The following is a 26,703-nucleotide window of genomic DNA, read 5'->3' on the forward strand; positions in this document are numbered from 1 at the left end:
AGAATGATGTTACAGCTTCTTAGTTCTGACCTAGAAACACACTGTTTACTCTCTTCTGCATGACAATCCTTTATGAGCCCGAGGATATCTATGACAGCTTATTCCCTCCTCCCACATCTCCCCTCCCTGGTCTTCTTTTATCCTGATTAAACATCTTCTGTTCTTTCTCCAGTCTTGAGTCCTCTTAAGACTTTTCATTATCCTGTTTGCTCTCTTCTGTGGACAGACTCCATTTTGTCAGTGCTCTTAAGATACGAATTCCAGGGCTTGCCTTGATACTCTGAATATGAATGGTGGGTAGCGCAGGGTGGCAGACAGAACTCTAGGCTTGGAGTCAGAAGACTTGGGTTCTGGTCTTGACTTGAATGCTTACCAGCCTTGTGACCATGGGCAAGCTACTACATTTCTGATTTCTCATCCATATGATGGACCCAAAGTGAGTCAGCTGCAGAATAGTAGATAGAGTTAGTTGTGTGATCTTAGGTATGCTACTCTCTGATTTCTCAGTCATATAATGGACATGATATGAGTCAGCTGTGGAATAATAGAGTTGTGTGACCGTGGACAAGGTAATAAACTTCCCTGATTTCTCATCCATGTAATGAGTATGATATGAGTTGCTTCTGAATGATAGCCAGAGAGTTGGCTTGGGGAGACCTGGATTCAAGTCCTGCCCCAACACCTGCTGGCTGTATGACCCTGGGCAAGACACCTAGCCACTTAATGCTCTAGGCAACTCTAAGACTTATGAGCTTCAGAGAAGATGCCATCTTGCATTGGTAGAGGGAGTGTCTTCACCTGAGAGTTACCTATACTTTTGCAGGGTTATTATAAGGAAAAGACTTTGAACTTTAAAGCAGTGTAATATAAATGCAAGTATGATTCTTTTAAGATAGAGATAGAGATAGGAATAGGATCTGTGATTTCATTGGTCTAGGAAACTCCCAGATGAAGACATTTCTTCTACCAGTGCAGGTTGGCACCTTCTTTTCAATGTAGAGTCTTAGAGAGTTGTCCAGAGCACTTAGAGGTTCAGTGATTTGTCCAAGGTCACGTAGCCTCAATGTGTCAGAGGCAGATCTGGAATTCAGGTTTTCTTGGCTCCAGAGTCCTCTCTCTCTTCCTTACACCATGTGCTTCTCCTAGAATTCTTTTTGCTACTAGTCAAGACCAGGGCAGAAGACCCTGGGGGCTGTTACCTCCCTTGTTCTGGGCATTATATTTTTGTAAATGCTGCCTGTGTTTGCGTGATCCTTTTTGAGTTGACATCACATGGGGGGGGGTTTCATATAAAACCTACAGTCAATTAAACCCCCTGCTTTTGTTTCCTCTACATGAACTGTTGTTATACCAAACTTCCTTTCATATACACTCATGTGGTTTTTTGTTTTTTTTTTGAAAAGGAAGAGGTTTTTGATGCTCAGTGCAGAGGCTTTATTTCTCTCTTTTACATTTCATCATCTTGGTTTCAGCCTGTCTTTCCAGATTGTTGAAATATTTTTGAATTCTGATTCATTCAGCACATGAGCTCTATTGCCTTCAGCTCTGTCCTCTGCATAGCTGTGAAGTGTGCCTTCAAGGCCTTCATCTGAGTTGTTCAGAAAAAAAGTTGACTTGTACAGGACCACGAGTGCGAAATGGGCAAGGACTGTTTCGCTTTTGTCTGGCTTTCCCCGAGCACACAGTAGGTGTTTAATAAATGCTTATTAGAATGCAAGGACTGCCTCGTTTTTTCTTTGTATCTCTAGTAGCTAGAACAGTACATAGCCCGTGCTGTTGTTGGTCAGTTGTGTCTGACTCTTTGTGACCTCATGGACCATACTGTTCAGGGAGATTTCTTGGCCAAGATACTGGAGTGGTTCGCCATTTCCTTCTCCAGTGTCTTGCCCGAGGTCACATGGCTAGTTAGTGTTGTTGTTGCATAGTCTGACTCTGTGTCCCCATTTGGGGTTTTCTTGGCAAAGGTACTGAAGTGGTTTGCCATTTTCCTCTCCGGCTCATTTTATGATTGAGGAAATTGAAGCAAACAGGGTGAAGTGACTTGACCAGGGTCACATAGCTAGTAAGCGTCTGAGGCCTGATTTGAATTACGGTGTTCCTGATTCCAGGCCCAGCACTCTTATCTACTGAGCCACCTTGCTGTGCACTATGGCATGTAGTAGGTGCTTAATAAATGCTTTTTAGAATGTAAGCTCCTTGAAGGCAAGAGCTCTCTTGACTTTGCTATGTATCTCCAATGGTTAGCACAGTACTTGGTGCATAGTAGGTGCTTAATAGATGCTTGTTAGAATGTAAGCCCCTTGAAGGCAAGAGCTCTCTTGCCTTTGCTATGTATCTCCAGTGACTAGCATAGTACTTGGTGCATAGTAGGTGCTTAATAAAAGCCTCTTGGAGTGTAACCTTCTTGAGGGCAAAGACTCTTGTTTTTCCTTTGTATCTTCAGAGATTAACATTTGGCACAGAGAAAGTTCTTAATGAGTAATGATTGTTTATTGATTGTGGAAAGACTTTTTTCTCAGCTGACATTGACTCATTAATAAACTCTTTACCCATCTGGGAATCTAGTGTTATTGTCAGCCCACGTTTGTCCTTGAGCACATCAGGGCAGATTTTGTTAAATGTCTTGTAGAAATCTCTATCCACCCGATAGAATGTGAGCCTGTTGAGGGTCCTGAATGTGCCGAGCGCAGTGACTGGTGCATAGTAGGTGCTTAACAAATGTATTGATTGATGTTTCTTTCTAGGTCCCTTAACCGGTGGTAACCCTATAAAACAGGGAATGTGGTTAGTGTGGTGTAGCTTCTACTAAGTAAATCCAGGCTAGCTTTTCGTGGCATCAGTTCTCTTCATGTTCCCCAGACGTCTGTTCGGTAATCTCTCCCAGCATTTTTCTGGGGTTCCACATCAAGCTTTTGTGGTTTTCAGGATCTACATCCTTTCTCCTCCCCCTCCCAGACATCTTTTATTCATCTCCAAATCACCACTCCCAGATTGCCTTCCATTTTGGATGCACATATTCATTTATATGTTATCTTTCCAATTACTGGGTAAGCTTTGAGGACTGGGACTGTTTTTGCTTTTTTTGGTACTACCAGAGTTTAGCACAGTGCCTGGCACACAGTAAATGATTAATAAATGCTTGCTGAGTAGCTTTTGAACCTGGGAAGTAGGTGGATCCTAGAGCCTTTTCAGGCCTTCTATCTGCCATGTTCTTGTCTTTGTGATGGCTGCAACAAGACCAGGGGAAGAGACTGGTACTTCTTGGGACACCTGCTTTCTTTCCTTGTGACAGAGAACCACTATCCTTCCAGCCACCAGGCCATAACCTTGCAGTTGACTTTTGGTGTGAACCCTTAGGACTCTTCTTGGCATGACACTGTGGTAGGCTTCAAGAATACAAAGACAAACAAAACCGTCTCCACCCTCAAGGACTGCTTTTTCTACTTGGTTGGTGATGGTAATTCTTTCCTCCTTCATTTTCAGATTATGAAGGTTATTCTGGGGCCAGTTCATGTTTATGGAGACTTTAAATACTGAACTAGGAAGTGCCATAGTGCACAGAGCACCAAGCCTGGAGTCAGGAAGACTCATCTTCCTGAGTTCAAATCCGATCTTAGACACTTACTAGGTGTGACTCTGGGCAAGTCACTTCACCCTGTTTGCCTCGGTTTCCTCATCTGTAAAATGAGCTGGAGAAGGAAATGGCAAACCATTCCAGTATGTTTACCAAGAAAATCCCAAATGGGGTCATGAAGAGTTGGACACAGCTGAAAATGACTGAACAAGCTATTACAGAGTAGAAGAAGAATTAACTTGAGTTAGAGGATCCGGGTTCTAATGCTACCTCTTATATATGCTAATTGCAAGTCACTTCTCTGAGGGCCTTAGTTTCCTCATCTGTAAAATGATAGAGGGTGGACCAGATGTCTAACTCTAGACTTGGGATCCTTTTTTTAACTTCTGTGAGGATTCAGGAATAGTATAACACAAGGAGATGACTGGCATGGTAGGGCGCAAAGAATGGTAGACTTGGAAATCAGGAAGTCTTGAGTTCAAATCCTGGCCCAGATTTCTAGCTGTGTGACCCTGGCCAAGTCACTTAACCCTGTTTGCCTCAGTTTCCTCTTTTGTAAAATTGGGGTAATAACAGCACCTACCTCCCAGGATTCTTTTGAGACTGAAATGATACAATCTTTGTAAAGTGCTTTGAAAACCTGGAAGTGCTATGTTCATGTGAACTATTGTAAAATAATATTAATAATAATAACAACAGCAAAACCCTGTACTAACATGTCATAATACTTCTCTCATTAGACCATTCCGTAAGGTGACCGAAAGAGGTGTACTTCTTTGGGATAAGATCCACAAGCTGGAAAAAGGCCAGATTTACAAACAGGTATTATAAAGGGGTCAAGTCCATTTTTTAAAAAAAATTAGACCTTTGCTTTCATTGGTATGGGAAACTCCCAAGTGAAGAAATTCCTTCTATCACGGCATAGTGGAAACTTGCAGGCGGGCATCTTGTCTTCAAGGGCATTGAGAGGTCAAGGGACATGCCCAGGGTCACCCAACCAGTCTGTGTCAGAGGGTGGAATCTGAACAGAGGGCTTCCTGACTCCAAGGCTGGTTCACTCTCCCACACTACCTCTGTTCATTCCTTCATGTTGCTTGATTTCAGGGTTGGCAAATATTAACCATAGAAAACAATCCTGGTGTGGTTCAGGGTTTAATCGTATATTTTGTTTGTAGTATGGCAGTGTTAATAGTTTTCATTTTGGGGTCGTGGGGCCCCTGGCTCTGCCGCTTATGCCCTGTGTGCCTCTGGCTGAGTCACTCCCTCTATGGGTCTCAGTTTCCTCATCTGTAAAACTAGATACCTCTGCAGTTCCTCCCAGCTCTACATATATGACCCTATAATCCCACCTCTGGGCCCTGGGCAAGTCACTTCAGCTTCCTGGGCCTCAGTTTCCCCATCTATAAAAAATGAGGGGATTGGACTAGGTCCAGCTGAGGTCTCTTTCAGTTCTAAAGCTATGAGCTTAAGACCCCACTTTATTATACTAAATAGAAGAAAAATAAAATTTGAACTGCAGAATTCTAGCTTAAAATTTGTCGTGTTTAAATGTGTGTTGCTTCCTTAGTGAGATTTAAGATACCATTGAGAAGGATAAATATCTTTTGTTTGTTTGTTTGTTTTTTTTGGTGAGGCAATTGGGGTTAAGTGACTTGCCCAAGGTCACACAGCTAGTATGTGTCAAGTCTGAGGCTGGATTTGAACTCAGGTCCTCCTGACTTCAGGGCCAGTGCTCTATCCACATAAATATCTTTTTAAAAACAGCTTTCTCATGTGGCGTAGCATTCAACAGGTATCAACTGAATGGTTTCTAGCAGGTTGAAATGTCCCCTTCCTGATAAAGGGGGCATGTGTGGACCCGGGGTGCCCAGCTTTAGTACTGTCTAATCAGGTGGCTCTCTAATACTAAAATGAGTCATGTGGGACTCGTGAGTCACGTGTTTAGATTTTTTTTTTTGTTTGGGTCCTCCCTTTTGATTTTATCATTGTAGGCAACTCCAGGGGTTAGAACTCTCTCTGTCAATGCAGATCTCACCTGCTCTACAACTTAGTTTTAGAGAGTTAGTTCCCGGGGGACGTCCACAGATTAAGTGACATGACCCAGGGTCCCACTGCCAGAATGTGTCAGAGCCAGAACTTGGACTGGCCATGCCTCAGCCCATTGTCCCCTCTGCTCCACTGTTTATCTCTCTGTTGCTTTGTAAAGCTGTGTGTGAATGGGTCCATACTCCCCACAGGCAGTAACGTTTGCATCTTCTCTGTTACAGGGTAATTTATATGAATTTTTGAAGCTCACTGGATGGAGGGGGTCCAGAGTGTTGTATTTTGGAGATCACATATACAGCGATCTGGCAGTAAGTAACCTTCCTCTCACCCCGTCACCCTGTGGGCTGAAGTCAGGGAATGTTTCTAGTTAATGAAAAGTGAATTGTTGTACAGCAACTTGTTTCTTTTGGTGTTAATAGAAGAATAGGGACCATTCTCGCCTGTTAAGGAATTTCCATATTTCTTCAAGTGCTGTTCAGTCTGTCAGTCAGTCAACAAGCTAATCAATTACTGTATGCCAGGCACTGGGAACACAAAGTCAAATTAAGTAAGCATTTATTAATTGCCTGCTGCTGGGTGGTAGAGTGCTGGACCTGGAGTCAGGAGGATCTGAGTTCAAATCCAGCCTCAGACACTTACTCGCTATGTGACCCTGGGCAAGTTATTTCACCCTGTCTGCCTCAGTTTTCTCATCTGTAAAATGAGCTGGAGAAGCAAATGGCAAACCACTGCACTATCTTTGCCAGGAGGAGTCAGACACAACTGAACAACAACAGTGCACCAGGCACTGTGCTTAGTGTAAGGGATACAAAGTCAAGTCAGTAAGCATTTATTAAGTGCCTACTGTGTGCTAGGCCAAGAAAAGGCAAAAACAGTCCCTGCCCTCATGGAGCTTACATTCTAATGGGGAAAACAACATATACATAAAGAAATCTATGCAAGATCCATTTGGAGTAGATGGAATGTAACCTTAGCAGGGAAGGCAGTAGAACCTGGGCAGCATGCCACAAATTCCTGCTTTTATGGGCTGGGCTGGCACTTCCATCTGTCTTGGATGGGGTGGAGGTTTCGTGGGTGCTGTGTGTTCCTCCACAGATGCGGATCTCCCTGCAGACTCCTCTCCCTACCCAGTGCCTTCCTCTCCTGTGAGATTTTGGTTTCTGTTTTCCCATAAGGAGACCTTATAAGATCATATGAGCATGGATGTAGGACTGGGAAGGACCTTGGAGGCCATGGAATCCATCTCTGCTCCCAGTTTGCAGATGGAGAAACTGAGGCACCAAGAGGTTGAGTGAATTGCCCACAGTGTGTGAGGTGGGATTTGAACCGGGTGTTCCTGATTCCCAGTCAGCCCTTTATCCACCACAAGCCTTTTTTGTGCTTTTGGTGTGGATGGGGGTGGTGATGGCGAGGTATGATGCTAACGGACCGCTTGCGCTGGCCCTCTGCAGGTCTCAGGCTCACTGCTGAGCCAGCCCCTCATTCACGGCTGTCCGGCACAAGCCGTTGTCGGGGATCAGCTGCAGGCGGCATGCCCACTGTGAATCTTCCATCATTCTTTGAGATGTCATCTCATTTCTCATCAGAGCTCGATGTTCCCTGCTGGAGCAGTGAGAGTGTGTGAAGATTGTGACACGCACAATTTGGGGAGATTGAAAGCTCTGTGCTCCCCACCCCCCTTCCCAGGTCATTCGGGCTCGTCTCTGTCTGCTCCTCACTACCGGCCCAGTCCAGCACCCTTTGGTGGCTCCTGTCTGAGATCTCAGATCTTGACCTTTCCTAGCTATGTGACCATGGGCGTACCTCAGTTTACTCCTCTGTAAAATGGGGCTACTAATACTTATGGTACCCCCCACCCCCACCCTTGAGAGTGGTTTGTGAGGGTGTACAATGTATGGAGCGTACAGGAAATGTACAGACGATGTATAGAAAACACTTTGCAAACCTTTACGCTGTATAGAAATATATTAAAACATCAGTTGTACCAGGGCCATTTTTATTCACTGACTTGTACCAAATAGTGTTTGGCTTTTGGCAGAAGTCTCTCAATGGATAAGAATTCACCACCACTGGAGATCCTAAAAAAAAAAAAAAAAAAGAGGCAATATAATGGAAATGGTTTTAAATTTGAAGTCCCAAGATCTGGGTTCGATTCTCAGCTCTGCCACTTAAGAGCTGTGACCCTAGTCCAATCTCACATTTTTACAAATGAAGAAACTCAGACTCACAGGGGTGCAGTGAATTTCTAGGTCACACAGAGAAGTGATAGGTCTGGGATATTTATTAGAACTTAAGTTTATCCGTTGCTTTATTATTATTATTTTATTTAACATAAGAACAAACTATTCCTTTTTATCATCTCATTGAACTTTTTCTAGACTGCGGCTTTCTGGGATCTGGGCAGCCTCGCAGTTGCCATAATTCCCAGGCCTGAAACTTTTCATGAGGGTGAAATCGTTAAAGCTCAGGATGTAATGTTAGTAATGAAATGTAATTCATTAATCCAGCTTGGTTAATAATTAACCATGACAATTAAGAAACCATTGAGCAAACACTGATTGTGGCTGAAAGAGGTAATGAAGCTTAAGACTCATGTTGGTTCTTGGCAGGATTTGACCCTGAAACATGGCTGGCGGACGGGCGCCATCATTCCTGAGCTCAGGTCAGAGATCAAGATCATGAACACTGAGCAGTACATTCAGACCATGACCTGGCTGCAGACCCTGACTGGATTATTGGAACAGATGCAGGTTTGCGGGATTTCCCCCCTTCAATCCCTCTCCTTTTTCTCTCTATCTCCCTCCTCTCCCCCTCTTTCTTCCTCCTCTCTTTCCTCTCTCTCTCTTTCTTTTTTCTCTCTCTCTCCCTCTCTCCCTCTGTCTCTCCATCTTTCCATCTCTCTGTCTCTCTCCACTCTTTCCCTCTCTCCCTTTGTCTCTGTCTCTCCATCTCTCCCTCCTTCCCTCTCCATCTCTCTCTGTCTCTTTCTCTCTCTGTCTCCCTCCCTTCCTCCCTGTCCCCCTTTCCCTCTCCACTCCCCTCCCTCTCTTTCTTCCTCTCCTCTCTTCCCCTCTTCTCCTTTCCCTTCCCCTTCTTTCTTTCCTCTCTCTCCTCTTTCTTCTCTTCTCTCCTCCTTAAGTCTAGAGGGATTACAGCAGCTCAAGTCATTTCAGTTATTTGCTGTTTAAGGTTAGGCTACACAAGGCTTAGATCATTTTCAGGGACTACAGATAAATCACTGAGGATGGATTTTTTTGTTTTTGTAAGACCTTTTCCAGCTCCAGCTCCATGAAAGGGCCTCTGAAAACCCTGCTTTAGCTCAGTCAGGAAGCCTCTTTGCCGTGGCGGCTGAGCCACTGTATTTTCTCATTTTAGAAAATAACGTAACTGAGACTCCAGGGTCTTGTGGGGCCCTCCAGGCTCCAAGAGTCTGTGATTCGGCTTCTGGCTACTAGGTGGTGGTTGGCAGGGAGATCACCTGCCCCTTGGCCAGGTGTCTCCTTCATATGTTTCATTAGCCCAACCTGACCTTGAAGGTAACTTCAACAATTGCACTTTCTTTGTGTTCCAACGTTCCCTCTCCTCTATAAAGCCTTCCCTGATTTTCTCTCTGAAAAACAACAAAACAAAACCCATCTGCTACAGCCAGCTGTTCACTAGCTTTGTATTTGATTCTTATGTTTAAATTGCCTAATATTACTTCAAAGATTTATCATCCAGTCCATAAGCATTTATTAATTAATTCAGGTCCTGCGCTGGGCCCTGGGGATACAAAGTCAAAAATGAAATAACTCCTGCTATAATGGGGCTTTTATTCTGATGGAGAAGACAGTACATAAATACTTAGATACATGTCAGACATATTCAATGCAGCGGGATAGCAACTGGACCCGTGATGTCATTGCTATAGAGACTCCTGGATGAGGAAGATTCCTCTGCCAATGCAGTCTGGTACTTTTCTGCAACCTCTAGTCTTAGGTACTTGCCTAGGGTCACACAGCTAAGATGTGTCAGTGGCCAGGCTCGAACCCAGACCTTTCTAACCCAAGGCCAGCTCTATATCCCCTACGCCATAGATAGCTTTAAAAATATATAATAAAAGTTATGGGCATTTATGTAGTACTTTAAAGGACAGTCGTGTGAGGGAGGTATCCAAGGTGGTTATTATTCCTATTTTATAGATGAAGCTGAGGCTCACTGTGGTTAAGGGACTTACTTAAGGTCATGTAGCCGGAAAGCAGCAGAGACAGGATTCAGACTCTAGCACAGGGGTGGGGAACCTGTGGCCCTCTAGGTCCTCAAGTGTCCCCCTTTGACTGAATCCAAACATCACAGAACAAATCCCCTTAATGAAAGGATTTGTTCTGTAAAACTTGGACTCGGTCTAAAGGCAGCACCCAAGGACCTAGAAGGCCACATGTGACTTTGAAGCCGTAGGTTTCCCTGCTCTGGCACTGTGCCACTGTCTGTCCATAGTTATGTGCCAATCCAACAAACCTTTTCATTTTATTCTGCCCATAGGGTAAACCTCCTGTAAATCTTAGGGAAGGATGTAAATTTCATTGATGTGCTTTCTTCCCCACTGTAGGTCTACCATGAGAGGAAGGTAGACATAATGCGTAGAGTTGATGTGGTTTAAGTCCCACTTCTGACATATAATGACTTTGGGACACATAACCAGTCAGAACCCCCAGGCCACTTTCTGAGGCCTGTTGTAGATTTACGTCGATAGAAAGGGAGTTTCCTCACTTGGGAGCTCTGTATAACAATGAACTCACAAGTTGAAACTCTCCCTCCCTCAAAAATTAAAAAACACATATTTAAAAAATGCTGTTTTACATAGAAGCAGCCATCACTTGGCTGGATTATTCTTTCATCTCTAAGTAAGGTTTTTTTTTTTTTTTCCACAGCCTTTATGAGGCGGATTTCCATGGTATGTAGAGGACTGGCCTTGGAGTCATGAGAACATAAGTTCAAGTTCTGCTTCTGACACATACCAGCTGAATGTCCCTGGCCAAGTCACTCTACCTTAGTGCCTCTGGGCAACCTTCTGAGACTAAAAGTTGTAGAACACATAGTGATCTGCATGGTTTGAGGGAGTTTCCTCACAGAGAGTTCCTTTTGCCAATGAAAGCTCTGGTCTGGCTCAAAAGAAAAAAAAAAGCTTCTTCTCTATATGACAGAACCAAATTGCACAGTGCCTAAGTGGGATTTTAATAGGTGTTGAATTCAATCAAATGAGGTAGAATGTATTTTTATATATAAGGTATTTTGAGTTTGTATTAATAAGTTATTTTAAATGACTATTATTACAATAACAAAGTATGTTGCCATTGACCCTCATGGTTACCTGGAAGGCTGCCCCAGGTCCTTTCTTTGTTTGCACCAAACTGATTTCCACTAGCAGTTATTAGGTGCCAACACTGCCTGAAAGACAGGTTAATAATTCACATTTTTCTGTATCTTTAAGCTCCAAGTGCTTTCCTCACAACAACCCTAAGAGTAGATGCCACAAGTCTTGTTGTCCCCAATTTACATATGAGAAGACTGAGATTCAGAGAAATAGAATGTCTAGCTGAGGAGCACATGTCTAGTCAGTGTCTGAGCTGATCAGGATTTGAACCCATGTCTTCTGATTTGACATTCACTCCCCATTGCTCATCTAGGGTGTAGTATTATGGAAAGAGCGCTGGATGTGGAGTCAGAGGACCCTAGGTTACAGTCTCAACTCTGCTGTGTGACCTTGGACAAGTCACCTCCCAGACCTTCAGTTTCCTCTATTTGCAAAATGAGAGGATTGGATAAGGTGGTTTTAAGGTCCTTTCTGGCTCGCAATATATGACCATATGATTTGTGCTTCTCTCACTCTTGTAGAACTTTTAAAACATGATATTTAATATTTAAATGGTATTTAATAGAATTTAAACAATTTATATGGAGAATACACTTAATATATCAAATAAAACAAGTTAATATTTGTAATTATTAATAACACTATTAATAGTAATCTTTCTAAAGAATAATGTGGTGATAATATAAACAATTTACATTTTATATAAATTTAAACCTGTCAGTTTCCTTCCCCTCATGACAGAGGCCAGCTTGTCATTGTGCTGTTTTCTTCTCTGTGGAGTTTGAGTCTCCCCCACTCCCTTTTCCCTTTTCTTTCAGTCTGGATAAACCAGAACAATCTTAGTATGATCCCGATTCCCCCAGGATGAGAGGCACGGAGCAGCTGCCCTCCCTTGGCCCACCCAGGGCACCTTCCCTAGGGTTTTTAACTCCTAACCTCCCAGATCGCTTTTGGAAAGGAAGGCAGGCACTTGGCTGGCCATGGAGTAAGACCTGAGTAGTGAGCAAAGGGTCCTGAGGCCAGAGAGGAGGGCTGCCACATATTTCCTCTTCTCAGGGTAAAGCAGATATCCTCAATGACTTTAGTTTTATCTTTTGGTGAAACTGGTTTGGTTTTCTTCTCTGGCATGGACACTTGTTTTCTCTCTGTTTTGTCATTTTTTCCTTCATGGATTTCCTAGCTACCCTTGATATTTTTATAAAATGTATTTAGCCCATGTAGTGAGAGTATAAACAGGGTGTGTGTGTGTTTGTGTGTATGCACTACTTTGTGAGCATGCCACATACACCCCTCTCTTTGTAGAAAAGCAGACCTCTTGAGTCCTTAGCTTGCCTAGGGAGCTAGGTGTCACAGAGTTGGACCTCAGAATAAGTCACTCCTGAGTTGGAATTTTGCTCCAGATACTTAGTAGTTGTGTGATCCTGTTTTTCCAGCCTCAGCAGAAGGGTCTCCCTTGGGAGGTAGTGACTTCCCTATCACTGAAGGTGCTCAAGCGGAGACTCGTCAGGGATATGACAGAGGGGACTTTTGTCCCATCTTGGTTTGGTTTACATAGCCTTCCTGCATCCTGCCAATCAGACCTTCGATAGTTCTGTGATGCTGGACCTCCTGTTGGAATTGCCTCTAGAACCCAGGCCTCAGGTCTTTTGGATATCTTCACGGGCAGCAGGGCTTTGAGGATGTATGAGCCATGGCTGGTGCAATGAATCACCCAGAGCTGGTGGATTCCAAATTTGCCCAGGATAAGATTCTTAACTTCTCTCTGCCATGGGCCTCTTTGGCCATCTGATAAAGCTTATGGAACTCCTCAGCATGAGATTTCTAAATGCATGAAATAAAACATCTAAGATTACAAAGGTGACTAAAAGAAAGTGAATTGGAAGATAGTGGGTGTAATTTTTTTTTTCTCCATCTGAGTTCACAGACCTCTTGAACTCTGTCTCTGGACTGGTCAGTGGGCCCTAGGTTAAGAACCCTTGACCTAAGAACAAACTGGGACAAATGGCTCTACAGATCCTTTGGTCCTAACACTCCCAACTGGTGGGGTTAACTCAAACCTCTTCAATTCCACCAGCGTCCTGGCCCAACACAATGTACACTTGAATTTTTAGCAAGAACAAAGATTCAGTTGAAGCCAGCTCTCATGGATAAGATGCGTGGTCAAGCTGGGTAATACATCTTTGGGGGGGTAAGGAGAAAGGTAGTTTAAAAAAAAAAGCAGCAAAATGAGGTGGATGTAAAATAATGAACTTGGTTTTCTTGTATGTTTCATGAGCTGGTACTGAAAGATGAATTCCAGCCTCTTTGGACTAAGCCTTTGAAGAGCAGCTTTGATTTGGTTGTTATAAATCCTGGTATGTTTTGTTTAAAAAAGATCAGTTTCATTACTTTATATGAGGGCCTGAATAGTTGGAGTTTGGTCAGTCAGTGAGCATTTATTAAATACCTACTGTTTGTTAAACTCTGAAGATACTAAGACAAAAATAAAGAGGACCTGGCCTCTAGAAGCTTACATTCTATTGGGGGAAATATACACAGACAAGTAAATCCAGACTGTATGTATGTGCAGTTTCTGGTTGGGGGAGGGGAGGGGGGAGGAGAGTGTATATATGGGGGTGGCAAGTGGGGGAGGGGCTGGCTAGAGATCAGGAAAGGCCCAATTTGGGAGGTGCTGTTTGGGCATCTGGTCTTGAACAAATGATGGTCAGAAGTGGGGTGGATGACCTTGGTTAATATAGTAGAAGAAGGCATCTAGCTGGCATTCCAGAGAGGGCTACTCAGCTGTTTGGTGTTTGACTTAGGTTTCTAAAATAATGTGTGCCTCTACCCTCTACCCAAACAGGAGAGAGGGGAAGAAAGAAGGAGAGAGAGAGAGAGAGAGAAGAAGGGGAGGGGAGGGGAGAAGCCACCTGTTGCTGACTATCCCCTGTCACTACCACATTTCTGCCTTTGGAACTCTGAAGTGAGGCTGGTTAGGTTGCTGGGATAGCTTTGGGGCAGGCATTCTCTCTTGGTGTGGTGGGCATCAGCTGTGATCAGCTGAGTGTGAGTTCACATCTGCTTTTGCTTTGTGTGCCTTTGTTTTTGAATGGTGCATATTTAAACAGAGATGACATGAGCTAAGAATGGAAAGTCAGCAGAAAGTTTATTTTAGGCCAGGACTCTGGTCTTAGTAGACTCCAGAGGTATTTGGGTACAGGGGAAAGAAGACTAGATTTGCAGTCAGGGGACCTGCATTTGAGTCCAGGCTCTATCAAAATTAGCTGTGTGACCTTGGGTAAGTCATTCAACTTGGGTTGGACTCTTAGCTATGCTACTTAGAGCCTGTGTTACCTTTGGCAAAGTCTTATAGTCTCTCTGGGCCTCAGTTTCCCCATTTTTCAAATGAGGGGGTTGGACTGGATAATCTGTAAAATCCTTTCCAATTCTAAAGTCCCATGACCTCTCTGGGCCTCAGTTTCCCCATTTGCCAAACAAGGAGGGTTGGACTGGATAACCTGTAAAGTCTCTTGTAGCTCTAAATCCTGAGATTCTATGACCTGATGAGGGAGGAGAATAATATTCTACAGCAGTGGCATCAAATTCATATAGAAATGGGGGCCACTGATTTACAGAAAAAGGAGCCCTATGGGCTGCATATTGACTTGGTTTTAAAGTGTAATATTATCTGTATTTTATTTTGTAATATAAATTATTATAAATATAAGTATTTTATAGTTACAGTGTTACTACAATTATAATATTCTGTGTAATTATGATCACAAATCTCTCCCAATTACATTTTAATTTGGTTTGGGTCACCCTCAAGACTGCCCATGGATTGAGTGTTTGATCCCTGTGATATTGAGAGATGGATTTACTTTTTGTGGCCACAAGAGAGAAGAGGAGAGTGGGTGATGGTGCTGTAAGTGGGTTGGTGGGCCCACCTTGCCTGGCTTCATCTTCCCATGGAAGCAGGAAGCTAAGCCACCTGTTGTAAGCATGGCGCTGGGGTGGAAGAGAAGAGAAGTTAAGCAATCGCTGTTGTGAGAAATGAGATAGGGAGTTGATAGTGATGAAATACTATAAACATGAGTTACTTGAATTCCTCAAAAGACCCATAGGATCATTGATTTAAGCTGGAGGAGGATCCCTTAAAGGTCACCTCATCTCGTCCTTCATTTTATAGAGTAGGAGCCCAGGGGGTTCAGTGACTTGCCCAGGGCCATAGTAACAGAGCAGGTAATACAACCTCTGACCTCTACTGTCTGTGTAACTCTGAACAACCTCTTGGTCTCCCAGGCAACCAGAGAAGGTGCTGATTTCCATTATTAGAGGAAATTTCCTTATATGAATCAAACCACTAGTCTCATTTCTACCCCCATGCCTCATCCTCTCTCCTTAGCCTATTCCTTATCCTTGGATAAGGTATCTACTGTTCCATTGGTGGGGGCCTTCCTGCCAATGCTACTCAGATTTTTTTTTTTTTTCATTTTAGGAGGTGGTTTCGTCAATTGCTATAGCCAAAATAAAATGTATCACTTGGTGGTCCCCCTTCTGGTGATGAAATCCTGTGCCCTTAGCCAGACTGGTCCTTGTATGGCCACCGTCCATCTCTTGTAGTAGAAGTGTTTCCATCTTGGGGGACTAAAGGCCAGACCCTGTGTCTTGGAGAACCCAGAGCACTTCCATGCCATGATCAGGCATCCATGAAAGGACCCAGTGGAAGAAGTGCGAGTCACAATAATATAATGATGAATTAGGAGATTCAATGGAAAGAAAACACCCCGAGGGAAAGCAGATTTTTGGTTTGTGTCCGATTTGTTTTTACTTTAATTATTTAACATGCACACACACGTACGCACCAAAAACACCAGTCACAGCTCTAACAGCTATGTTCTTATTCTTCAGATTCACAGAGATGATACGTCACAGATGATTTTGCAAGAATGGAAAAAGGAAAGAAAGGAGATGAGGTAAGGCTTGCGTCTTGTAAACGTTTAAATGCAGTGTCTCTCTCTGGAATGACCCATCCCCTCTTTCCACGTGCCTTTTCCTCTAATCAGTGGAAATGTCTCTCCTTACTGCCTGAAGAGGGAGTATGTTGTAAGCAGAGATGAAAAAAAAAATATTGATTTTTTTTTCAAATTTTTCAATTCATTTTTCAATTTCAATTTACTTTTTTTTATCACTGCTACTTTTCCAGTACTTCATTCCAACCCACACAGATCCCTCCCTCATAACAAAGAAGTTAAACAAAATGAGTCAGTGCATTGGATGTGGCTGCAGTGTATACCTCATTCCACACCTGTAGTCCACCACCTCTCTGATGAAAAGAGGGAGGCACGCTTCTTTTTCGTTCCCCTGGAGTCTTTCAGTTTATGTCTTTCCTTTTGTCTTTTTTCTTTTGTCTGCTTATGTCTTTCCTTGCCTCTGAAGTCGTTCCTTTATGTCTTTGTGGCTATTATGTGACTGACCTTATTTTGATCATTTCATTCTGTACCAGTTCATCTAGGTTTTCCCAAGTTTCTTAGGAATTCTTTATACCTGTTATTTCTTACAACATGATAATGTTCTGGAACATTCCATCACATTTCTATACCATAGTTTATCCAGCTGTTCCTCAATCAGCTGGGCACCAAGGTTTTATAGCAGCTCTTCAGCGAACCTGCTATATGATCTTGGGCAAATCCCTTAACCTCTTTGGGCCCTCACATTTATTCATCTGTAAAAGGGGGTCATTGGACTATCTGATCAAGAAAGGTTCTTACTGCTGTCAAAATTGTATTATTTCTGATTAAAATCCTTTCTTTTAAATGACTCTGAATTTCATACCAGTTGCCCTTCCCAACTGATGTGAATTAGTAATATTTGGGAAACCCCATTTCTTTTTTTTAATTTTATTTTTAATTTTTTCTCCCAGTTACATGCAAAAACAATTTTTAACATTCTTTCTTAAAACTTTGACTTCCAGATTCTCTCCCTTCCTCCCCCCGCCCATTGACAAGGCAAGCAGTTTGATATACGATATACATGTGTAGTCATGCAAAACATTTCCCTAATAGTCATGTGGAAGAAAACATAGACAAAAAAAACCCAAGAAAAATAAAGTAAAAAAAAAAATACGCACCAGTCTGTATTCAGACACCATCAGTTCTTTGTCTGGATAGCATTTTTCATCCTAAGTCCTTCAGAGTTATCTTGTGTCGTTGTATTGTTGAGAATAGCTAAGTCATTCACAGCTGATCATCTTACAGTATTCTGTTACTTTGTACACAGTACGTTTTCACTTTGTGTCAGCTCATGTGAGTCTTCCCAGGTTGTTCTTAGAGCATCCTACTCATCATTTCTTACAGCACAACAGTTCTCCATCACAATCGCATACTACAGTTTGTTCAGCCATTCCCCAGTTGATGGGCATCTCCTCAATTTCGATTCTTTGTCCCCAGAAAAGAGCGGCTGTAAATATTTTTGTCCGTATGAGTCCTTTTCTTTTTTGTTTTTATCTCTTTTGGGATATAGACCTAGAAGTGGTACTTCTATGTCGAAGGATATGCATGGTTTCAGAGCCCTTTGGGTGTAGTTCCAAATTGCTCTACAGAATAGTTGAATCAGTTCACAACTCTACCTGCAGTGCATTAATGTCTCATTTTTCTCACATCCCCTCCACCATTTTTCATTTTCCTTTTTTGTCCTGTTAGTCAATCTAATTGGTATGAGGCAGTGCCTCAGAATTGTTTTAATTTGCATTTCTCCAATCAGTAGTGAGAGCATTTTTTTAAATTAATAAATTTATTTATTTTTAGTTTTAAACATTTACTTCCACAAGATTTTGAGTTCCAAATTTTCACCCCATCTCGCCCTTCCCCCCACCCCAAGATGGCATGCATTCTGGTTTTTTTGTTTTTTTTTTGGGCTAGCAGTGGGGTTAAGTGACTTGGCCAGGGCCACACAGCTAGTAAATGTTATGTGTCTGAGGCCGGATTTGAACTCAGGTCTTCCTGAATACAGGGCTGATGCTCTATCTACTGCGCCACCTAGCTGCCCCATTGGCATGCATTCTGAATTCCCCTTCCCCTAGTCTGCCTTCCCTTCTATCTCTCCCCCCCTTCTCTTATCCCCTTCCTCTTCTATTTTCCTTTAGGGCAGGATAGATTTCTGTTCCCCATTTCCTGTATTTCTTATTTCCCAGTTGCATGTGAAAACATTTTTTTTAAACATGTGTTTTTAAAACTTTGGGTTCCAAATTTTCTCCCTTCCTCCCTCCCCACCCACCCTCATTGATAAGGCAAGCAACTCAATATAGGTTATACATATGCAGTTATGCAAAACACTTCCATAGTAGACATGCTGTGAAAACTATTTCCCTTAATCTTATCCTTCCCCCCCATTTATTTTATTCTTTCTTTTGACCCTGTCCCTCCTCAGAATTATTTGCTTCTGATTACCCCCTTTCCCAATCTGCCCTCCTTTCTATCATCCCCCTACTCTCTTGTCCCCTTCCCCCCCCCCATTTTCCTGTAGGGTAAGACAGATTTCCACACCCAATTGAGTGTGTATGTTATTCCCTCCTTAAGTCAAATCCTATGAGAATAAGATTCACTCATTCCCTCTCACCTTCCCTCATTTCCCTTCCACTGTAAGAGCTTTTTCTTTTCTGTTTTTTTTTTTTTGTGAGATAATTTACCCCATTCTACTTTTCCCTTTCTCCTTCTGCTAGTATAATCCTTTCTCACCACTTAATTTTATTCTCCAGGTATTACCCCTTCATCTTCAACTCACCCTTTGCCCCCTCCATCCATCCATCCATCCATCCATCTATCTATCTATCTATCTATCTATCTATCTGTCTATCTATCTATCTATCTATATACATACATATAATTTTTTCCCTCCAACTACCCTAACACTGACAAAGGTCTCATGAGTTACAAATATCATCTTTCCATGCAGGAATGTAAACAGTTCAACCTTAATAAGTCTCTTATGATTTCTCTTTCCTGTTTACCTCTTCATGTTCCACTTGAGTCTTATATTTGAAAGTCAGATTTTCTATTCAACTCTGATCTTTTCATCAAGAATGTTTGAAAGTCCTCTATTTCACTGAATGACCATTTTTTTCCCCTGAAGGATTATACTCAGTTTTGCTGGGTAGATGATACTTGGTTGTAATCCTATCTCCTTTGCTCTCCAGAATATTATATTCTATGCCCTGCGCTACATTAATGTAGAAGCTGCTAAATCTTGTGTTATCCTGATTGTGTTTCCACAATACTTGAATTGTTTCTTTCTGGCTACTTGTAATATTTTCCCCTTGATCTGGGAACTCTGGAATTTGGCTACAATATTCCTAGGAGTTTTCCTTTGGGGATCTCTTTCAGGAGGAGATTGGTGGGTTCTTTCAATTTCTATTTTGCCCTCTGGTTCTAAAATATCAGGGCAGTTTTCCTGGATAATTTCTTGAAAGATGATGTCTAGGCTCTTTTTTTGATCATGGCTTTCAGATAGTTCAATAATTTTTAAATTCTCTCTCCTGGATCTATTTTCCAGGTCAGTTGTTTTTCCAATGAGATATTTCACATTGTTTCCTAATTTTTCATTCTTTTGGATTTGTTTTACAGTGTCCTGATTTCTCATAAAGTCACTAGCTTCCAATTGCTCTATTCTAATTTTTAAGGAAGTATTTTCTTCAGTAAGTTTTTGGACTTCCTTTTCCATTTGGCCAATTTTGCTTTTGAGGGCATTCTTTTCCTCATTGGCTTTTTGGACCTCTTTTGCCATTTGGGTTAGGCTATTTTTTAAAGTGTTATTTTCTTCAGTATTTTTTGGGGTCTCCTTTAGCAAGCTGTTAACTTATTTTTCATGATTTTCTTGCATCACTCTCATATCTCTTCCCAGTTTTTCCTCTACTTGTCTTAACTTGCTTCTCAAAATCTCTTTTGAGCTTTTCCACGGCCTGGGACTGATTCATATTTTTCTTGGAGGCTCTGTATGTAGGAGCTTTGATTTTGTTGTTTTCTTTTGGTTGTATGTTTTGATCTTCTTTGTCACCAAAGTAAGATATGACTCTTTTTGCAAGGTTTGCTCATGATCCCAGCCAATTACTTGAGTTTTAAACTCTTTGTTAAGGTAAAAGTCTGCTTCCAATATGGAGAGTGTACTGTCCCAAGCTTCGGGGGTTTTGTGTAGCTGTTTTCAGAGATACTTGTAGGGATCTGTAAATTTTCATTTCTTCCAAGGTGCTATGATAAGGGGCGAGGTGTTTCCTTTCCACTGCCACAACAAGCTCCACCACGCCAGCGCTTTTTCTTGCTCCAGGACTGCCCTTCAGAACTGTGACCCAGATCCAAGCATGGACAAAGCAAGAGATTCCTGCCTCAGCACTGGCAAAGAGATCCCTGCAATCCCTCTCTGATCAGCCACTCGATTCCCCCTCAGTCTGTGGGCCTGAAGCTCAGGAGGCAACTGCTGCCCTGGGGCACGCTCGGCACTTGTGGCTGAGACCTAGCTTCTCTCTCACCGCTGTCACAGATTTTTCCCACTGACCTTCTAAGTTGTCTTTGGCATTCCTGGGTTGAGAAGTCTGGAAACGTCCACAGCTGCCTGTGATTCAGTCCTCTGAGGCCTGTTCCAGGGTTGCTGTGGCCTGCATGTCCACGCCGAACTGCGTTCCTCTCCCCACCCAGCGTGATATACCTTTCAGATCAACCATCCAGGTTGTCTTGGGCTGGAAATTTGTTTCACTCTGTCTTTTTGTGGGTTCTGCTGCTTTAGAATTTGTTTAGAGCCATTTTTTTTTACAGGTATTTGGAGGGGTTTGAGGGAGAGCTCAAGCAAGTCACTGCTTTCCCTCTACCATCTTGGCTCTGCCCTAGAGCATTTTTTCATATGACTATAGATAGCTTTGATTACTTCATCTGAAAACTGATCATATCATTTGATCATTTGTCAACTGGGGAATGGCTCTTATGTTTAAAAATTTGACTCATTTCTCTCCATATGTTTGAGAAATGAGGCCTTTATCAGAGAAACTTGCTTCAAAATTTTTTTTCACACTTACTATTGCTACCTGTATTTCCCTTCATCCTATTTCTCCCCCCATTTATTCTATTCTTGCTCTCCTTTTACCTTCTCCCTCCTCAAAAATGTTTTGCTTCTAACTACCTCTCCCCCAATCTGCCCTCCCTTCTATTTTCCCCTCCCTTCTGAAATCCCCTTCCCCTCCTACTTTCCTATAGGGTAAGATAGATTTCTATACTCAATTGAGTGTGTATGTTATTCCCTCTTTGAGCCAATTCTGATGAGAGTAAGGTTCAGTCACTCCCTCTTCTCCTCCACTCTAAAAGTTTTTTCTTGCCTCTTTTATGTGAGATAATTTGCCTCATTCTACCTCTCCCTTTCTCTTTCTCTAAGTACTTTCCTTTCACCCCTTAATTTTATTTTTAGATATCATCCCTTCATATTATATACTCCTTCTATTCTGTCCTAATAATGAGAAAGGTCTTATGAGTTACAAGTATCATCTTCCCATGTAGGAATATAAACAGTTTAATCTGATTAAGTCCCTTATAATTTCTCTTTCCTGTTTATCATTTTATGCTTCTCTTGAGACTTGTATTTGAAAGTCAGATTTTCCGTTCAGTTCTGGTCGTTTCATCAAGAATGTTTGAAAGTCCTTTTTTTCATTGAATATCCATTTTTTTTCCCTTGAAAAATTTTCCTCAGATTTGCTGGGTAGGTGATTCTTAATTGTAATCCTACCTAGCTCCTTTGCCTTCTAGAATATCATATTCCAAGCCCTTTGATGCTTTAATGTAGAAGCTGCTAAATATTGAATTTTCCTGACTGTGGCTCCACAATGCTTGAATTGTTTCTTTCTGGCTGTCTCTCCTTGACCTGGGAGCTCTGGAATTTGGGTATAATATTCCTAGGAGTTTTCCTTTTGAGATCTTTCAGGAGGTGACCAGTGGATTTTTTTAGTTTCCATTTTATCCTCTGGTTCTATACTATCAAGACAGCTTTCCTTGATAATTTTTTTTTTCATTTAAAAATACTTTATTGCTCAAAAGTGCTAACCATCAGTTGAGCCTTCAGGGAGTTGTAAAATGGTTTTTTTTGCTTTTATGGTGAGGTGATCCGGGTTAAGTGACTTGCCCAGGGTCACAAAGCTAGTAAGTGTCAAGTGTCTGAGGCTGGATTTGAACTCAGGTCCTCCTGACTCCAAGGCCAGAGCTCTATTTACTTTGCCACCTAGATGCACCGAGTTGTAATTTTTTTTGCTGGTGGAGCGTCCTGCCTCAATGTTGATGGCTACTGACTGCTCAGGGTGGTGGTTGCTGAAGGTTCGAGTTCCACCGGTTCCCCCACTCTCAGTGAGGCACTTAGGGTCCAGATGTTGGTGTTTGCTTTCTCCACCACCTGGGCTTCAGGATCTCTTCCTGGTATGCTGAGGTGGGGCTTTCCACTAGCTTGCTGGGATGCCTCCCGTTCTGTACTGTTCTCCTTCCCCCACTGTAAGAGGGGCCTTTCCAGTTAATCCCTCAAGCTATCTGGGCTACTGTACTGCTGCACCCCATCTTTCTTCTGGTTCAGCTGTTCCAGGTTTTTTCCTGGGGTGATATTTTCTGGACTTTCAGGAGTTAATAAGGGAGAGTAAGAGAGACTCACTTCTTACTCCGCCATCTTGGGTCTGTTAATTTCTTGAAAGATGATGTCTGGGCTCTTTTTTTTTTATCATGGCCTTCAGGTAGTCCAATAATTTTCAAATTCTCTCTCCTGAATCTAGTTTCCAGGTCATTTGTTTTTCAGTGAGATATTTCATATTGTCTTCTATTCTTTCATTCTTTTGGTTTTGTTTCATTGGTTCTTGATTTCTCATAAAGTCATTAGCTTCCATCTGCTCAATTCTGATTTATAAGGAATTCTCTTCTTCAGTGAGCTTTTGGACCTCCTTTTCCACTTAGTCAGTTCTACTTTCCAAGGAGTTCTTTTCTTCAGTGAATATCTGTTCCTCTTTTTCCATTTGGCCAATCTGCTTTTTAAGGCATTCTCCTCATTGGTTTTTTGTACCTCTTTTACCATTTGGCCTAGTAGGTTTTTTTTAAGGTGTTATTTTCTTCAGTATTTTTTTGTCTCCTTTACCAAGCTGTTGACTCACTTTTCATGATTTTCTTGCATCACTCTCATTTCTCTTCCCAATTTTCTTCTACTTCTCTTACTTAATTTTCAAAATCCTTTTTGAGCTCTTCCGTGGCTTGAGACCAATTCATATTTTTCTTGGGGACTTTGGATGTAGGAGCTTTGACTTTGTTGTCTTTTTCTGGTTGTATGTTTTGATCTGCCTGATAGATGTTCTCTTAGTTTCTATCTGTTTGTCACTACAAAAAGAGTTGTTATAGATAATTTTCTATGTATGAGTCCTTTTCACCAATTTTTAATCTCCAGTTACAATAATAATAATAATAATAATAATAACAGCTAGCACTTGTATGGTACTTTAAGGTTTGCAATTACTTTACCTTCAGTAATTCATAGGCTTAGTAGTGTCATTGCTGGGTCAAAGGGTAGTGACTTTTGAGGCATGTATGTTTTTTTTTTGTTGGTTTTTTTTTTTTTTTTTAGTGAGGCAATTGGGGTTAAGTGACTTGCCCAGAGTCACACAGCTAGGAAACATTATGTGTCTGAGGTCAAATTTGAACTCAGGTCCTCCTGACTCCAGGGCTGGTGCTCTATCCACTGTACCACCTAGCTGCCCCGAGGCATGTTTTTAAATTACTTTTCAGAGTGGCTGGACCCATGGGTCCACCTATAGTGCATTTATGTCTTGCCAGATGGGCAGCTAGGTGGCGCCATAGTGCACAGAGCCCCAGGCCTGGAGTCAGGAGGACTCATCTTTCTGAGTTCAAATCTGGCCTCAGATACTTACCAGCTGTGTGACCCCAGGCAAGTCACTTCACCCTGTTTGCCTCCGTTTTCTCATCTGTAAAATGAGCTGGGGAAGGAAATGGCAAGCCATCCCAGTATCTCTGCCAAGAAAACCTCAAATGGGGTCATGAAGAGTCAGACACGACTGAAAAAAACAACTGAACAACAGCTGTCTTGCCAAGTGTCTTTTAGGTGGGTTTTGGATAATGTACATACTGATAATGATTAATAATAATAATAACTAACATTTATATAGTGCTTACTGTGTGCCAGGCACTGTGGGTAAACACTTTACAATGATTAACTCATTTCATCCTTAAAACAACTTTTAAGGGTAAGTGCTATGATTACCTTCATTTTACAGTTGAGGAGATTGAGGCAAACAGAGGTTAAGTGACTTGCCCAGAGTCATAAGTGTCTGAAGCTGGATTTGAATTCAGGACTTCCTGACTCCAGGTCTGGTGCTCTATCCACTGTGCCACACAGCTGCTCAAAAGATAGGAAATTGATAGGAATTACTTCTGAAAAATTAAGGATAAGAGGTTTTCTTTGTGAAAAATTAATGCCTAGTTGTGAATTTATTCTTCTAAAATCTGTCTGATAAATAAAATTAGATGCTTTTAATAGTTGCATTTTAAAAAACATTTTCTTTTTTTGGTCAGACTATCCTGGTTTTAACATTCTACTTTCCCCCACCCTCTTTACTTTTACAGAGAAATGACCAAAAATTTCTTCAACTCCCAGTTTGGAAGCCTGTTTCGAACAGACCAGAACCCCACATACTTCCTGAGGCGCTTATCTCGATTTGCTGATATCTACATGGCGTCTCTGAGCTGCCTTCTGAGCTATGATCTCAGTCACACGTTCTATCCCAGGAGGACTCCCTTACAGCATGAACTTCCAGCGTGGTCTGACAGGCCCCCAGCGGGGAACTTCAGGATCCCCTTTACACAAGGGGTGGCCCAGGCCAAGTAACCAAATAAACCACTCGAGGTGGGCGGACATTGAGGCATTAATACCAATGAGAGTATAAACGGCGCTTTTTAAGCAAGTATGAATATTGTATTTTGCTATTTATATGGTTTTATCTGGTGAATAAATTTCCTTGTTTTGATAGAATAGGAATTCAGAATTAAGTGGTCTAACTCTCTTCTGATTTGAATCTCCTGTTAATGATAATGGGAATTATGGACACCCAGAGGAGGAGAAAGTAGATCCCTGAAGTTTCTGTTGGCTGAAAGATGAGCTTCATATTGAAAGTCTATTTATTCAGCCTTTCGGTTTACAAAGGCCTTGGAGCTGAGTTTTTCTGGGATAGATAAGGCCCTTTTTGTCCTAGTTCTAGAGTCGTGTGGCTTGGTTGAGTTTTGACAGTATTGAAACGACTGTGTTTCTTCATCATTCATTTGACAGTTCCCTACTAGGTACCTAAGATGTACAAGGCACCATGGGAAACACAGAGATGCCTAACTCTTCATCCTTGCCTTCAGAGAGGTTACAAAGAGGAAGCGACCTATTATAGTGGAAAGAGCAGAAGACTTGGGTTGGAATTCCACTTCTGGTACTTCTTAGCTGTGTGACCTTGGTCAAATCGATTAAGCGTTCTGAGACCCTGTTTTCTTACCTGTAAAATGGTGGATAATAAGCCTAATTGTAAGAGAGGATATAGTAGATTGGGTAAAGAGCTGACCTCAAAACTGTGGTCTGATTTCAAGTCTCTCATACATACTGGTTTTGTGACCCTAGTTACTTAATTGCTCATAGGCAACTCTCTTAGACTACATTATAAATAGCAGAGAAAGTGCTGCATTAGTAAAGAGAGTTTTTCCTCTGTCTAAATCTTTGTAGGTTTGACCTCACTGAATTGTTGTGGGGTTCGATAAAGATAATAGAGTGTCCCCAAGATCTTTAAGAGCTTAACACTGTATTAAGATGTTTAGGACACCCCCGTATACATAAAGTGCTTTTCAAACTTCAAAGCGCTGTGTGAATGTCAGGTATTGTTATAATTATAATTTAGCCAAGTTCCATGCTCATGCTAGGCTGCCAGGTTAGAAGCTAGAGAGCTCACCCCTCAAATTGTTGGTTTTGAGATTTATTTTGATATTTCTCTTTTGACGTGAACATACCCTGCACCCTGGGAATTCGCAGTACTTCAAAGAAATCGAAGCCCTGCTTCTGGGAAGACTCCAGGTGGGAGGATGGAGAAGGGGGTTAACTTCCTCACCCTCCCTCATCCTCATTCAGCCGCTTCCTTACCAGGGGCAGACCAAGAGCGTGATCAGTGACAGATGAGAGTCCATGCCTATCCACTGCAAAGATAGTGGTGTTCCCTGACAAAGGCAGAGGGAAAACTGTCTTGGATAAATAATAGTCCCAGGCTACCAAGAAGAATTTAGGACTGGAGGTGGGTTATGGTTCCCAATTAAGAAAGGTTATAGATTCATGTGCAAAACAAGACAGGCAGGAATGTGATACTACCAGGACACAGCCTAAAACAATCAACATGAATTATCCAAGAGCTGTTAAAACAGCAAAAAACTTGGACAGAGCACCGGCCCTGGAGTCAGGAGGACCTAAGTTCAAATCTGGCCTCAGACCAAACACTTGACACATACTAGCTGTGTGACCTTGGGCAAGTCACTTAACCCCAATTGCCTTACCAAAAAACAAAACAAAACAAAAAAAAAAAGAAAACAGCAAAAAACTACATTGGTCTTGTGGTTCGCTACTAAAGGTGAGATGAAGGCACAGGTAGAATCTTTTTGCAACAAACTTATGTGATTCCCTCATCTCCCCGTGGTTTTGCTGTAATTAAAGCTTATTA

The 26,703-nt window shown here is 42.0% G+C and overlaps 1 protein-coding gene across 1 annotated transcript in view; it reads left to right on the top strand.

The window, feature by feature from the left end:
• Window positions 1-26,492, top strand: part of NT5DC3 (5'-nucleotidase domain containing 3) — an 80,858-nt gene extending 54,366 nt beyond the window's left edge. The window contains exons 10-14 of the mRNA XM_027855879.1: window positions 4,315-4,396; window positions 5,842-5,928; window positions 8,230-8,370; window positions 15,864-15,928; window positions 24,590-26,492. Of these exons, the coding sequence (XP_027711680.1) occupies window positions 4,315-4,396; window positions 5,842-5,928; window positions 8,230-8,370; window positions 15,864-15,928; window positions 24,590-24,851 (637 nt within the window). The 3' untranslated portion in view covers window positions 24,852-26,492. The remainder of the gene's footprint in view (window positions 1-4,314; window positions 4,397-5,841; window positions 5,929-8,229; window positions 8,371-15,863; window positions 15,929-24,589) is intronic.
• Window positions 26,493-26,703: the final 211 nt, after the last annotated feature.

This window comes from Vombatus ursinus, unplaced genomic scaffold (assembly GCF_900497805.2).
Source record: "Vombatus ursinus unplaced genomic scaffold, bare-nosed wombat genome assembly UNPS02011334.1, whole genome shotgun sequence".
NCBI classification, from domain to species: domain Eukaryota; kingdom Metazoa; phylum Chordata; class Mammalia; order Diprotodontia; family Vombatidae; genus Vombatus; species Vombatus ursinus.